The 13,616-nt window shown below is 42.5% G+C and overlaps 1 protein-coding gene across 1 annotated transcript in view; it reads right to left on the bottom strand.

Annotated features, from left to right (window-relative positions):
- WIPI1 (WD repeat domain, phosphoinositide interacting 1) overlaps window positions 1–13,616 on the bottom strand; it is a 113,825-nt gene that overhangs the window by 38,574 nt on the left and 61,635 nt on the right. Inside the window, 4 exon segments of the mRNA XM_029599299.1 lie at window positions 2,901–3,008; window positions 4,171–4,332; window positions 12,503–12,610; window positions 13,192–13,262. Coding sequence (XP_029455159.1) covers window positions 2,901–3,008; window positions 4,171–4,332; window positions 12,503–12,610; window positions 13,192–13,262 — 449 coding nt within the window.

Raw genomic sequence — 13,616 nt, 5'->3', positions numbered from 1 at the left:
GTGTGTGCGAGAGAGAGAAGAGACTCGTTGTGGTCCCTAAGGAAGAGGACTGTGAGGACAGCTTCAGTAGCTACTGCTGCTTCTGGTGTGGCCTGCAAGGGAAAGGAGTAGGAGAACTGCTGGAGAGGGTAAGTAAAGGTGGCTTTTTAAGTTCATTTTTCTTGATTGACTGCCATTTTAATTATTGGGTATTATGTGATGTGTCTGCTGTTTTGAAATATTTTATTGGTGTTTGAAGAATTGTTAATAATTTTTAAGAGTTTTTAATTGTTAGATGATGTTCTGTTCATCAGCTATTTTGAAACATTTTTTCATATAATTTTACGATTATTTCTGTGTGGGAATCTATAACAGCTTGGCTTTTTCAGTTTTCCTAATGGGAGGTGTATTGGTGTTTAGGGCCTGGTTTAATATTTGTAGTGGTGCCTTTTTATAGGTAGGGTTGTTCCATTTGAGTGCATGCCATAATGCAGGTGTAACTTTATGCAGATTAGTTTGTGTGCATTATTGCAGATCCTGGGACTCTGTTATGTGCTATATTTCTGTTCCCATTTCTCCAGGTTTGCTCTGCATGCAGAGTGGCTTTTTTGGGTTTTCATTCCAGTTTGTCTCCATATTTGTAATTTGTGGTATTTCTGTACTTGGTGAAGGTCAATCTTGTGTGTATGACAGAGGTGAGATATTTAATTAACACGTAGGCATATAAAATACCTCATTTTGTTGTGTTTTCTCAATTGGACATGCATTGGGTGGTGAACTGCTGTCTTTTTATAAGTAGGGCTATTGCACCTGGTAGTAGAGGGAGTTTGTGTTGCTGTTATTAAGATAACACTAGAATATCTTTTTGTATGGTGAGTTGTACGGGGAATGGTCTAGTTCTGCTTTATACCTATTACTGAGGGTTGGGGGGGGGGGGGGGGGATTAGCCCTGTGACTGTCATGTGTTCAGTGTGTCTCGCATGTGAGAACCATCTATCAGGTGTGTCCCGACAGAAATAAGGTTGAGAACCACTGACCTAGGCAATTGGACCTCCTCCTTCTAGCCCTTGAGGCCCGGAAGAGGAAATGTGTTGTGGGCCCGCATGGGCAGGAAGAAGGATACCCAATCGTCATAGCTAGGAGTGGCCAGAAGAAAAGACTGAGAGGGTCAATTGCAGCATCGGCCAGCCACACTGAAGGAGAGAGGCAGGATCGGTCGGGTTGTGTGGCTGAAGAGAGGCAGCGATCGACCGGGCCACGCAGCAGGAGAGAGACACCAATCAGCGAGGCTGCACAGCAGGAGAAAGGTAGGATCGGCTGGGCGCACTGCAGAAGAGAGGCAACATCTCTGCTGAACGAGGAAGAGAGTGGAGGCCTCCTGATGCCATGGAAGTCCAAGAAGAAAGCTGCTGCTGCCTACACCTAGGATAGAGAGTAAAAAATATATGTGTGTGTGAATGTGTGAGTGCATGTGTATATGAGAGTATATGGGGAGAGAGAGCATGTGGGGGGGGGGGAAGTGTATGTATTTGTGAGAGAGAGCAAGTGTGTGGGGTGAGAGCCTGTGGGGGAGAGAGAGCATGTGTGTTTGAGAGAGCATGAGGGGGAGAGAGAACGTGTGTGCATGAGAGAGAGAGCGAGCAAGTGTATGTGTATGTGAAAGCATGTGTGTGTGTGTGTATGTGTGACAGAGCATGTGGGGGAGAGAGTGAGTGTGTGTATGAATATGTTTGAGTAAGCAAGTATGCCTGTGTTGGAGCATGTGTATGTCAGAGAGAGGAGAAAGTCTTTGTATCGTAGCCACCGCCTCCTCTCATTAATCCATGACAAGCTCAGACTGAAAATCAAAAGTTCCCAGCTATGGATTGTGGGATATTTTTTATCTTTATTTTAATTATTGAGTAGTGTTTATGTATTTGCTGTTTTGAAATATTTTATTGATGTTTGGTAAAGCTTTCAAGATTTGCATGAGTCTAATTATTGGATATTCTATTCATCAGCTGTTTTGAAATTATTTTATTTGTATGATTTTACTATTATGATTAATGATTTATATATCTTGATTTTATTGATTGTTTCATGAGGAATGGTGAAATTTGTGTTTTTCCATTGTTGCACTGGCGTATTGCGTTTTACAGTTCAGTTTTTGTCTGCACATTTCTATTTATACTTTATATGGCTTTATTCTGTATTTGGTGAGAGTTTGTGTTCTGCATGCAAAGACTGAGATGAAGCATTCTTTTAATATGTGGTTTCTCTGTAGGGATCTGTAGCAGCTTGGCCTCTTCTGTTTTCCTGATAGGAGGTGTATTGATATTTTAGATTCTGGTGAAATATTTGTGGTATTCTTTTTCATAGGTAGGGTTGTTATTCTTTGAGTGTTGGCAGACAGTACTGTGTTGATATGGGAGGACCATGCCGAAATATATCACAATAGGTATGATGCCATATGAATTCCAAGATGCAAAGTTTTCTTGTTGGCATCACAACAGTGTATGAAATTATCACAACAACATGTATATTAATTTTACCTCAGAATGTCATTTTTCATGTAAAATGTTGTTATAAATTGTGTATGGGGAGGTGGGGGGAGGGGGCGCCAGGCTGTAAGGTTTGCCTAGGGTGCCCAATACCCTTGCACCAGCCCTGAGGTTAGCGAGCCCCTTTATCTTTTTGTTTATCAAATACTAATTTACCTTTGAAAGGTTATTAGGTTTGATCTAAAATTAGATAGCTGCCCTCCATAATAAAACAGAGAATGCTGGAAGTATTATCTGATATATCACAAGGTTTTGCCCTTTTCCTGTTGACCTTACAGTGCCATAATCCTCACAGGTAGAGTTCTTTAAAAATCAGACTGAGTACCCTATAGTTCTGAAGATATTTTTCTTAACATTTTAAACCACTCTCATTGCACTTACCTGTGCCTCTTGATTAAGACACACTCTCCTCCGTCCTGAGGATCCAAGTTATAGATGTAAAGATGGCCATCTGATGATGCAACCAATAGTCGTGGCAACTTCTGTATCCTGAAAGCATGGACAGAGCAGCAGCAAGTGATTAAAATTTCAGTAAGTCCTGTCTCTTTTTATAGATTTACTATTGTAATTTGATGTCAGCTCGAGTCCCCAAATTATTTTAATAGTGTGGGAACTTATTTATCAACTGCTTCTCAATTCTGTTACACATTTAGCTTTTATAATTTTTATCTCCTGTATTCACACCCCTACCTCAGAGAGCATGTCCACAACACACTAGCTATTATTGGTCAGAAGGAATGGGAGGGAAGTGTCCAGGATTAACCCTCAGTACCACTTCTTTGACTGTAGGGATTGCCACAGTAGTGGCAGCAGCTGTCTTCCCTCCATCCCTGGGCTCAAATGTATCACCTCTGCATCATGTCCAAACCCTGTTGGCCCCATCATACAGGAGATTCAAATTTTAGTTGCTTGTGCCCCATCACAGCTGAGAAACAGGGCCAGCTCCATCCAGTTAAACTGGGCTTATTCAAATAAAGGGGAAAAAGCACAGGTAAAATTTCCCTCAGTTTGTAAAAATCAAACAGGTAGGCCAGGGGGAAAAGCAAAAAGCTTGATGCAGAGAGCCTGTGCATCAATTTCCCATACATTGTGCAGAAAAAATATATTCCTGACTCTGTATAGTCATAATATCATGCAGTCCCACTGCACAGAACATGCATCTCAACTCCACATAGCAACCTACGCCATCTCGTTGAAACATCACTTAAACAGAGGACTAGGAATCCGCTTGGGGCAGCACTCACAGATAAACTGACTAAATGACCAGCACCTATGTGATATTCATGCACTCAAACTCATTACCATGGAAGGCGGTACCACTTCTATTGCAAAATAAATTAATAATTTGAGAAAGAATAGTTACCCCCTTACTGCATACACTCAGAATTTCCTCTTTGCACACATGTGATCATAAAGGTATCCGGGCACTTATTTACAACAAGTGCATGATTTAAGAACCCAGTTTTGATAAGAGCTCTTTCCAGTAAGACTGCATTCAAAAGATGCAGGAAACTGACAGCTGCTTGTGTAATATATGAAAACAAGACTATTCATCTCGGAGCCTTTCATCAATTAATTCATTGAAACATTACCTCATGTATTTTTTAGGGACAGGCTAGAACAAGGATTCTTTAAGGCAATAAAGACATACGTAGAAAGGGTGCAGACATTCCTCTGACCAGAGATGTTCAGCCGCACAGTGGCAAAAGCCCGATCCTGATTCATCATGTCAGACACTTGAGTAGGGAGGTAGTTAGTGGCAGCCATGAACATCTTCCCCATATAGCCTGACCAGGTGGGTGGTTCATCCGTCCTGTTAGCACAAATGTAGACGCAATGAGCAGTAAGCAGCATGTGCTGTGGGAACCAGAGCAATGCCAACTTCTTAATTCATACAAGAAAGCCATGGTTGCAAAACTACTGGTTATCCTGAAGTTCTAACAAAATGACCATCTCCCTCTCTTCCAGTGCCACCTAGTGGTATATTGATAATCGTGTGGTAACTGCTCTGGGAACTAAAGCCATAAACTGGAAGCAAACACTACAGTACAACAACCAAAGGGCTATTTTATAGGAGGGTTTGTTGACTCAGATCTAGGATTCTGCAGCATCAGATAAATGAAGTAAGCTACCAGGAATGTAAATCCTGGCTATGTTTGTGAGCCCATGGTCAGTGTCACCTTAACTTTCCTATGCCTCAGTAACCAAGAGTATCAAGGCAGTAATAGCAATGCTGCAAGTGCTAAAAAGAAGCAAGTTTGCTTACCATAAATGGTATTTTCCATAGATAGCAGGATGAATTAGCCATGCTATTCGGATGACGTCATCATGACGGCGCTCTGGCGGACATCCACGTTCTCAAGCAAAATTTTTTGAACGGCCGCGCCTGCGCGGTGCTTCCCGTGTGAAGCACGAGCCTGGTCTCTTCAGTTAGTGAGAAAGCTAGAAGACAGCAGAAAGATGGTAAATCTGGGACAGGAGACATGTCCAGGGAGGAGAAAGTAGGATGAATTAGCCATGCATTCCCTCTCTATGGAAAACACCATTTACGGTAGGCAAACTTGCTTCTTTTTAGTCTATAAGCAGGCTGAATTAGCCATGCTATTTGGGAGTCCAAAGCAAAAAAGAAAAACTTTGTATAATGAGGTTGGCTGGTGAACCATTAAGCGTTTACACAACATGATAGAGTCTTTTTTTTTTTTTTTTCCTACTTCTCCGTGGACATGTCTCGTCGGCCAAGTACACTTGGTAAAACTGCTCTTCTTTGACCACTGTCTGAAGCTGATAATTGGTCAAGGCAGTAATGTGCGGTAAAGGTGTGTACTGATGACCAAGCAGCCGCTTTACAGATGACCTCTACAGAAACATTACGGAGATGTGCCACAGAGGATGCTGTGTCCCACAACTGATGAGCAAGTGACTGAAGTGGATAAGGGTAGTTGTGCTGAGGAGTGACAGAATTGAATGTAATTCGTGATCCAGTTGAAGAGTCTCTCTGAAACTGCTACGCCTAGTGAATTACGGGTGAATGAGACGAACAGGTGTGAGGCTCAATGGTGAGGTTGAGTTCTTTCTTTATAGTAAGCCAAAGCTCTTTTACAGTCCAAAGTATGGAGCAGAGACTGTGAGATTTGGGAAAGAAGATGGGTAATAAAATGTCTTGATTAATGTGAAAAGCTTAAACTACTTTAGGCAGAAACTTGGGATGAGTCCTGAGTATGACTTTATCGTGGTGAAATTGCAAGTAGGGAGAAAAGTGAATTAATGCCTGCAGCTCACTGACTTCAGGCAGAGGTGATTGCTATGAGAAAAACCACTTTCCAAGTGAGATACTTCAAATGCACAGACTGAAGTGGTTCGAAAGGAGCTCTCAGAGCTGATAAGACCACATTCAAATCCCAGGGCACTAGAGGATTGCGGATTGGAGGATGAAGATTAAAAAGTCCTTTCATAAAATGTGAAACTAATGGATGAGAAGCTACTAAGTCTTTGATCCTTTCGTGATAAGCAGCAATAGCATTTAGATGAACTCTAATTGATGATGTTGCTGATCCGCGTTAGATATAGTAAGTAGGAAAGGATTTCTGTGGGTGCGGAGGAGAAAGGGCTAATGTTTTGACTGACACCAGTCAGCATATCTTCGCCATTTAAAGGAATAATTGCATCTGATTTGATGGTTTCCTTGCTGCTATGATAATTCTCTGGATATCTGCTGAAAGTGTTAAGGTTTGTAAAGTCTCACATTCACCATCCAGGCCATCAGGTGGAGGGAGGAGTGAAGAGGGTGCAGAAACCTCCCCCTGAGTCAGGAGATCTGGGTTTTGACAGATCTAAGGGATCGGTCTCTGAGTACTGCACCAGATAAGCAAACCAGGATTGTCTCGGCCACGCAAGTGCTATGAGTATCATACAAGCTTTGTCTTGTATCATTTTCTGATCTGTTCTTGAGATGAGAGGAATTGGGGGGAACGCATAAAGAAGACCTGTTGACTACGACATTAGGAAGGCATCTTGTGTCCTTCTGAGACGGCTTGGGCATACAAAACAAAACTGAGGAACCTTCCTGTTTCGTTCTGTGGCAAAAAGATCTATCCAAGGCCGAACCCAGTGTAGAAAGATTTGGTCTGCTACTGATGGGTTGAGAGCCATTCGTGGGGATGAAACAGTCTGCTGAGATGGCCAACTAAGGTGTTTGCTATTCCTGGTAAGAATGTGGCTGTCAAGGTTATTGAATTGTTGAGTGCCCATTCCCAGATCCATACTGCCTCTGTGCAAAGAACCCAGGAACCTGACCCTCCCTGCTTGTTTACATAAAACATGGTAACTTGATTATCCGTATAAATCATGACAGTATGAACTTGTAGATGTGTAAAGGTCATTAAGGCATATATCTCATGGCCCTGAGTTCCAAAAAATTTATTTGGTAAGGAAGTTTGTCTTCGATCACTGACCCTGTGTCTTGTAATGGAGAAGATGTGCTCCCCAACCCTGAGTGGAAGAGTGTGGTTAATATGAGAGTGGCTGGGATCTCGAACAGGTGATCCGATGGTTAGGGCTTCCGGATTTAATCACCAATAAATGTCCTTCTTCATGGCGTTTGATATAGTTATCTGAGTGGACATTGCTTGAAGATATTGGGTCCATTGTACTTTTAGTCCCCATTGTAGATGGCGCATATGAAGACTGAGATACTACATGGATAGCTGCTGCCATGTGCCCTAGCAAAACTAGTACTTGACGGGCTGTGATCCTTGAATTGAAAAGCAAGTCCATGCAGAAGTGATGAAGATGATCAATCCTTTCTTGGGGAAGGAAGGCTTGAGATTGGAGAGAGTCTATTCTAGCTTCTATAAATTACAAAATCTGAGTCTGTTTGAGTACTGATTTCTCGTAGTTGATGAGGAATCCCAGGGACTCCAGGCAGGAGGTCATAGATTCTAGATGGTGACACAGACACGTTTGGTCAGGGGAAAATATCAACCAATCGTCCAGATAAAGAAATAGGTGGATCCCCTGACACTTTAGGTGAGCCACAGCCAGTCACTTGGTAAAGACTCTGGGAGCAGAGGATAAACCAAAGGGTAGAACTTTGTATTAGTATTGTCTGGAATTCACTTGAAAGCACAGGAATTGCCAACAGGAGTGTATTGGAATGTGGGTGCAAGCATCCTTGAGGTCTAACGAGCACATCCAATCATTCTCCTGAATGAAAGGGAGTTTGAGGGAAATCATCTTGAATTTCTCTTTCCAAAGATATTTATTTAGGAAGCATAGATCCAGAATTGGGCGGAGACCCCCTGAGTGTTTGGGAATGAGTAAGTATTGGGAGTAGTAACCCATATTTATCTGGTGCTTGGGCACCACTTGGATGGCCTTTTGATGTAGAAGGGCATGTATCTCCTGTTCCAGAAGAGGTGACTGAGAAAAATCTTTTAAACAGGTTATAAGTCATGGAAGAGGAGGATGAGATAGAAAATTCAGGTGATAACCCTTGCAGACAATCTAATGGACCCATTGGTCCAAGGTGATGTGACTCCATTGCATGGCAAAGGATGATATCCCGACACCCACTGGAAGATGAGGTTGTGGCTCGATGTTCTTTATAAAAATGGAGTTTTTTGAAGTGAGGGCTGGGACAGCTTTTGTTGTTTTCTATCCCTTAGATGGCTTCTAGATGGAGCTGGTTGAGTATGGGTTCGTGGCTGCTGGAATGGTTGAACCTGCTGTGGTCTGTAAGGCAGAAAATATTTGTACAGTTTCCACTGGTTATAGTATGGTTTTCTGTACTGCTGACAGTAGTGTCTTGAAGAGTGAGAGTCAGAAACTGCTGAAAGAGACTGAACAGCTTTGTTCTGTTCTTTTAATTGGGCCACCATTATACTTAAGCTTCTCACCGAACAAGTGGTCTGGAAAGCATGGAAGATTAGCTAGCTTCTCGTGTACATCTTCTCTGATCGAGCTAGAGTGGAACCAGGCTGTTCGACAAGCCACTATAGCAGTAGCTGATGTTCGGGAGGAAGTTGCAAAGGATTCATATACTGCTCTGAGGAGGTGGCATAGACCTTACTGCAGGTCAAATAATGGCTGAGGTGTAACCGGTTGGCCTGATTCAGAGTGTAAAAATGGCTTCAGCAGTTGAAAGGTCTCGTAGAGATACTGCACCATATAAAATTGGTGCTGTTGAATTGTTGACGTTACATAGCACTCTGAAAAATTTTCTTGGCATAGTCATCTAGGATTTTATGCTCTTTCAATGAAGGACTAGAAGCATGCAATCTAGACTTCTTCGCCCATTTCATCGCAGACTCCACAACAATTGATTGGTAAGGAAATTGAACAACAATGTTTGTGGCAGACTTTTGTAATCTAAACTTTAAATATAACTTCCTGAGGATCAGAAGAATTGACTGAGGGGTCTCCCACATCTTGGACAGGACTGAGACCAGTAACTTATATGATGCAAGAGCTGATGGTTTGGCTGGTACATCTAGAATCTTTAGTAACCTGAACACTTCTTCTTGAGGGTCAGGGACCTTATGGACCTCCACTCCCAGTAGACTGCCCAGTTTTTCCACAAATTTTGAGTAGGTGAGATCCTCTGAAGAAGAGGAATGATCTGGAGGCTCCACTGGGGGACCAGAGGGAATTCCCATTGAGCTGTCCAGGGACTGATCTCATGGAGAGTAATCCCATGGAGAACCATGGTCACTGACTAATGGAGTGTTGGACCATATGAGGATGATCCTCTGGAGCTGGAGATGGTTGCTCCCCAGGAGAAGAAAGATTAGATGGTGGATTTGCATCTCCACTTGGACTGGAAAGGTGCAGAGGAGAAATTTGTGGATGCAACATTGAGAATAGATTCTTAATGACAGAGGAGAACTGGTCTATGACTTGTTGAGATCGAATGGCCTGTGGATCAGATTTCCTATGGTGTCGTTCTCCCTGAGGAGAATGAGAGCATCTTCCCTGAGGGTAAAGTTCCGCAGCTAAAATTTCGGTAGACGGTTGCAGCTTCCAAGATCCCCATTCTTGGTCAGGAAGTCTAGCTTTTGGTAAAGGAGCCTCCTGAAGAATAAAGAGTTGTAGGTGTGAACGGGATGACAAGCCAGAACATAAGGATTGGGCCTCAGGTGATGACGCTGATCTAGAACTAATCAGTATAGGAGGCAGCGATATCCAGGGAGGCTGAGAAAGAATCTCCTGGAAGGGATCAGTCAAGAGGATCGGAGATTTGTGTGATTAGACTGTCAGTTGAGCATTATCTTTTTTGTGGTTGGTAGAGTGCTTTTTGGAGACTGCGACGGACTTAGAACGACTAGTCTGCATTGATGCACAGAACTTGGCTGGTCTTGGCGTAGGTGTTGAGAGCTGCTTCGATGTCTAAGGACGCACTGATGCCTGCGTTGGTATGTCGCACATATCAGCGCGCTTCTTTTCTGACACATCATGTTCTTTAGTCTGGCGTCTATGCTCCAAACATACTTTTGATGCCTCTTTTTCAGGAACTTTCGAAATCGAAGCCGATTTAAGTTTTTTAGGTGCTGAGGTGACCTCTACCCCTGGAGGAATCGGGTGTTTCTTACTCCTAGGTTCTTCCTATGAAGCTCTCCTGGCCACCTCATGCAACAGCGCCTTGGGTCCTGGGGAGGAGTGAACAGAGTGCCTCGGAGAGGGTGTATAACTGCCTAATGACGAAGCACCTTCCCGCTCCTGGAGGCTAGTGATCTTCGCCGCTCTCTGTCTCCTTGCCCTAGAAGACATGGGGGTGTAGCCCCTACATTTTGCTTGGTCATGGGCTGGACCTAGGCAAATGTAGCAGCAATTATGATTGTCAGTGACAGACATTGTGTGTTCGCACTGACAGTACTTAAATCCCGTTTTTTTTTTTTTATTAGGCATTGTAGCACTGAAAAGTGGGGTTTAGGAAATCGCTAATGCGATTGAAAAAAGAAAAATAGAGAGAGATAAGAATTTGAAGCAATGCGGAGAGATCGAGAGACGTCCGTGCCTGAGCACAGAAAAAAACTAGCTGAAGAGACCGGGCTCACACTTCGTGTGAGAAGCACCACACAGGTGCAGCAGTTCAAAAACTTTAGCTTGGAGAAGTGGATGTCCGCCAGAGCGCCGTCATGATGACATCACCCAAATAGCATGGCTAATTCAGCCTGCTTATCGATGGAAAATAAAAAGTACTTCAAGGCCATTTGCCAAGTATATTAAATCCCATTAGTCTGCCAAGAACAGCAGAATATCCTTGCTGCCCAGTGAAATAAATGCAAGGCCAATTTCAAGAGCAATCAGTGCACTGTTCAGGGAATAAAAGCATCCTACAAAAGAAACTTCCAACCCTGAGTGTTTATCTCCAGAGGCATGGTATGCCCTAGCAACTATCGGGTAGATTTTAAAAGGGCTGCATGTGCACCCATAAACACGCGTATCTCGCAGCACACAAACATATGCGCTATTTTATAAACTATATCACGCGCGCTTGGAGAGAGAGAGACACTTTTTAATAAGGCTGATACTCTATATGTGGACCAGTGTAAGGGGGCACTTTGATTTGGGGTGAGTTTTCGGGAGGTGGGTTGGGGTTAGGGGGTGGTGTTACAGACACATTCAGAGGTATCCATTGTAAAATTGACATCATAAAAGAATTTTAGATCTTATAAGATATATACTGCAGCTAGCAGTCCCTGCTAGCTGCAGTATACAAAATCAACTCCTTTCATCACTTATAAGGTCTAAAATTCTTTTATGATATCAATTTTACAATGGATACCTCTGAATGTGTCTGTAACACCACCCCCTAACCCCAACCCACCTCCCGAAAACTCACCCCGAATCAAAGTGCCCCCTTACAATGGTCCACATATAGAGTATCAGACTGAGCCTTATAAAGAGTCTCTCTCTCTCTATCGCCCTCTCCCTGCCCCAACTGTTAAGCCTACCGAGGAGCTGGAGCAAAGTGGCACACGTAACATGCGCATACTGGCTGAGGAAAATTAGGGGTTACGCGCGTCAGTGCTGGCCCCCGCCTCTGGAATGCCCATGCCCTGCCCCTTTTCCACCTACTTTTTCTGGGCACACGTACATTGATATATGTGCACCCTTGCCAGCTATTTAAAAAATTGCGTAGCATCCGCATGGCCAATGTATGTGCTTATGTGCCCATTTTGTGCATGGGAGGCTTTTAAAATCTACCTCTATATTTGTGCACATGCAGTAAATCTGCCATCAGTAGCCAAACTTTAATGCATATGTATCAGAACTGGCAAATCCTAATAGGGAAGCAAGAGAGGTAGAGTCACTGGTATGAAACCAAAAGTAAATAAAGTTCCATACTTATTTATTTAAAAAATTTTCTATACCGTCGTTAAGTTAAATACCATCACAACGGTTTACAGAAGGGCACGATAAAGAGAAATATGGGTGGTATAGATTACAAATTACTCATGTGCCATCATAGTACGGTAACAATTTAAAATAATAAACTAGGTGTGTAAATTAAACCTGATTGTTAGGAACAAATTAGGCAGTTTGATTTTAACATTAATATGCTCAGTGATTAAAAAATTCCTCTCCAGAAAGTGGCCAGGCTATTAAGGATCATAAAAAAAAAAATCTGCATTATTTTTTAGGTCTCACAGTAAGAAACAGTTCCGTAATTAAGACTGATTTACATGGCTACTGTAAAAAGTGGGTATGCCTTATTTATTCTGGGCTAATTCTCAGTAATTTTGGAACTGGACAGTGGGATTCCTGCATCTGTGCTTCGGGGAATTTCTTGGGCAAAACTGGACACTTAGAATCAGGATTTCTAGCTCTGCCACTGACTGTGTAACTCTGAGCAAATTACATTGCTACATGGTATCTAATTTTCCCACATATTAAGGAAGTAGGACTACATCATCAATATTGTTTTGTTTCTGGAGTAATCAACCCAATTAAGAAATTGTCTTCTGTATCAGGATAATACATACCTATCAGCAAGCTGTTCCAGTTTAAAGATGTGCACAGTTTCTGTGTTACTGGAGGCACAAAGGAACTGCGAATCCATACTGAAGACCAGTGAGCTAATATTCACATACCTAGAACACGAAAGCAAAGTTGCTATTAATGGTAACTTCTGCTCAAGGTTATTTCTGGTAAAAATCATCCAAACTACAACCAAATCAGAACACGACTGTGAAAAGAAACAGGTTTGGCATAAAGTGGTTTATACATCGAAGGGAGGCTGCATTTGAGAAGGCAAAGTTTTATAGAGTATTTGTCTAAACCCGCAGCCTACCACAAGTGATCAGAGATATTGGTACAAGTCAGCTGTCCAACATCTGCCATCACCTAGTCAGACTAGGTGGAGTTAACAACTTCATTAGAAAATGCCTGGATTTACTATAGATATGCCATGTTTCAAAGCTTTCTTTGTAGTCACAATATAGACAGGATAAAGTCACGCTCTTCTAGCCATAGGTGGCATGTGGACATAGTTTTCTGTAGCATGTGTCATGTGGTAGATCCTGAAATCAGAGAATCTGTCATCACGCACATGAAGCTTTTTAAAGAAGAGAACTATCGCAGGGCACCACTGATGCTATCACCCCCTCGTGGGAACTGCTACCTGCTTGTTCTCAGAGAACCAGACTTCCAGTTAAACTAAATGTGAACTCACCTCTTCATGCCTCTCCTGAATTCGTACAGCTTCTGTCCCTCAGGTATGGAAAACACACGGATTACAGTGCCCTGTGAGAAAAATCAAAATCTGGAAATATTATACAGAACTCAAGGTCATTACTGAATACATTACATTGTTTACAGCATCATATACATCAGCCTTGTTTCACAGCATATAACATTATGAAGTAAGGACATATTGGCAACTGAATTATTTTTTATGGAAATGACTTATATACATATCTAACCTCAAGCTGGTCATAACTTTTAAAAGTACAAAGTTTGGGGGGGGGGGGGGGGGGTCATAGTAACCAGAAAGTGTAATGTTTGGGATTTTGGGGCACAGCGGTTTCCAGCAAAATTAAAACTAGCATGACTGCAACTACCTAAGAGGGTGTGGAGATTTTGTTCCCATCTCACTCC

Source organism: Rhinatrema bivittatum, chromosome 4 (assembly GCF_901001135.1).
Source record: "Rhinatrema bivittatum chromosome 4, aRhiBiv1.1, whole genome shotgun sequence".
NCBI lineage: Eukaryota > Metazoa > Chordata > Amphibia > Gymnophiona > Rhinatrematidae > Rhinatrema > Rhinatrema bivittatum.
The sequence above is the reverse complement of the archived record's forward strand: the minus strand, read 5'-3'. Positions and strand labels throughout refer to the sequence as shown.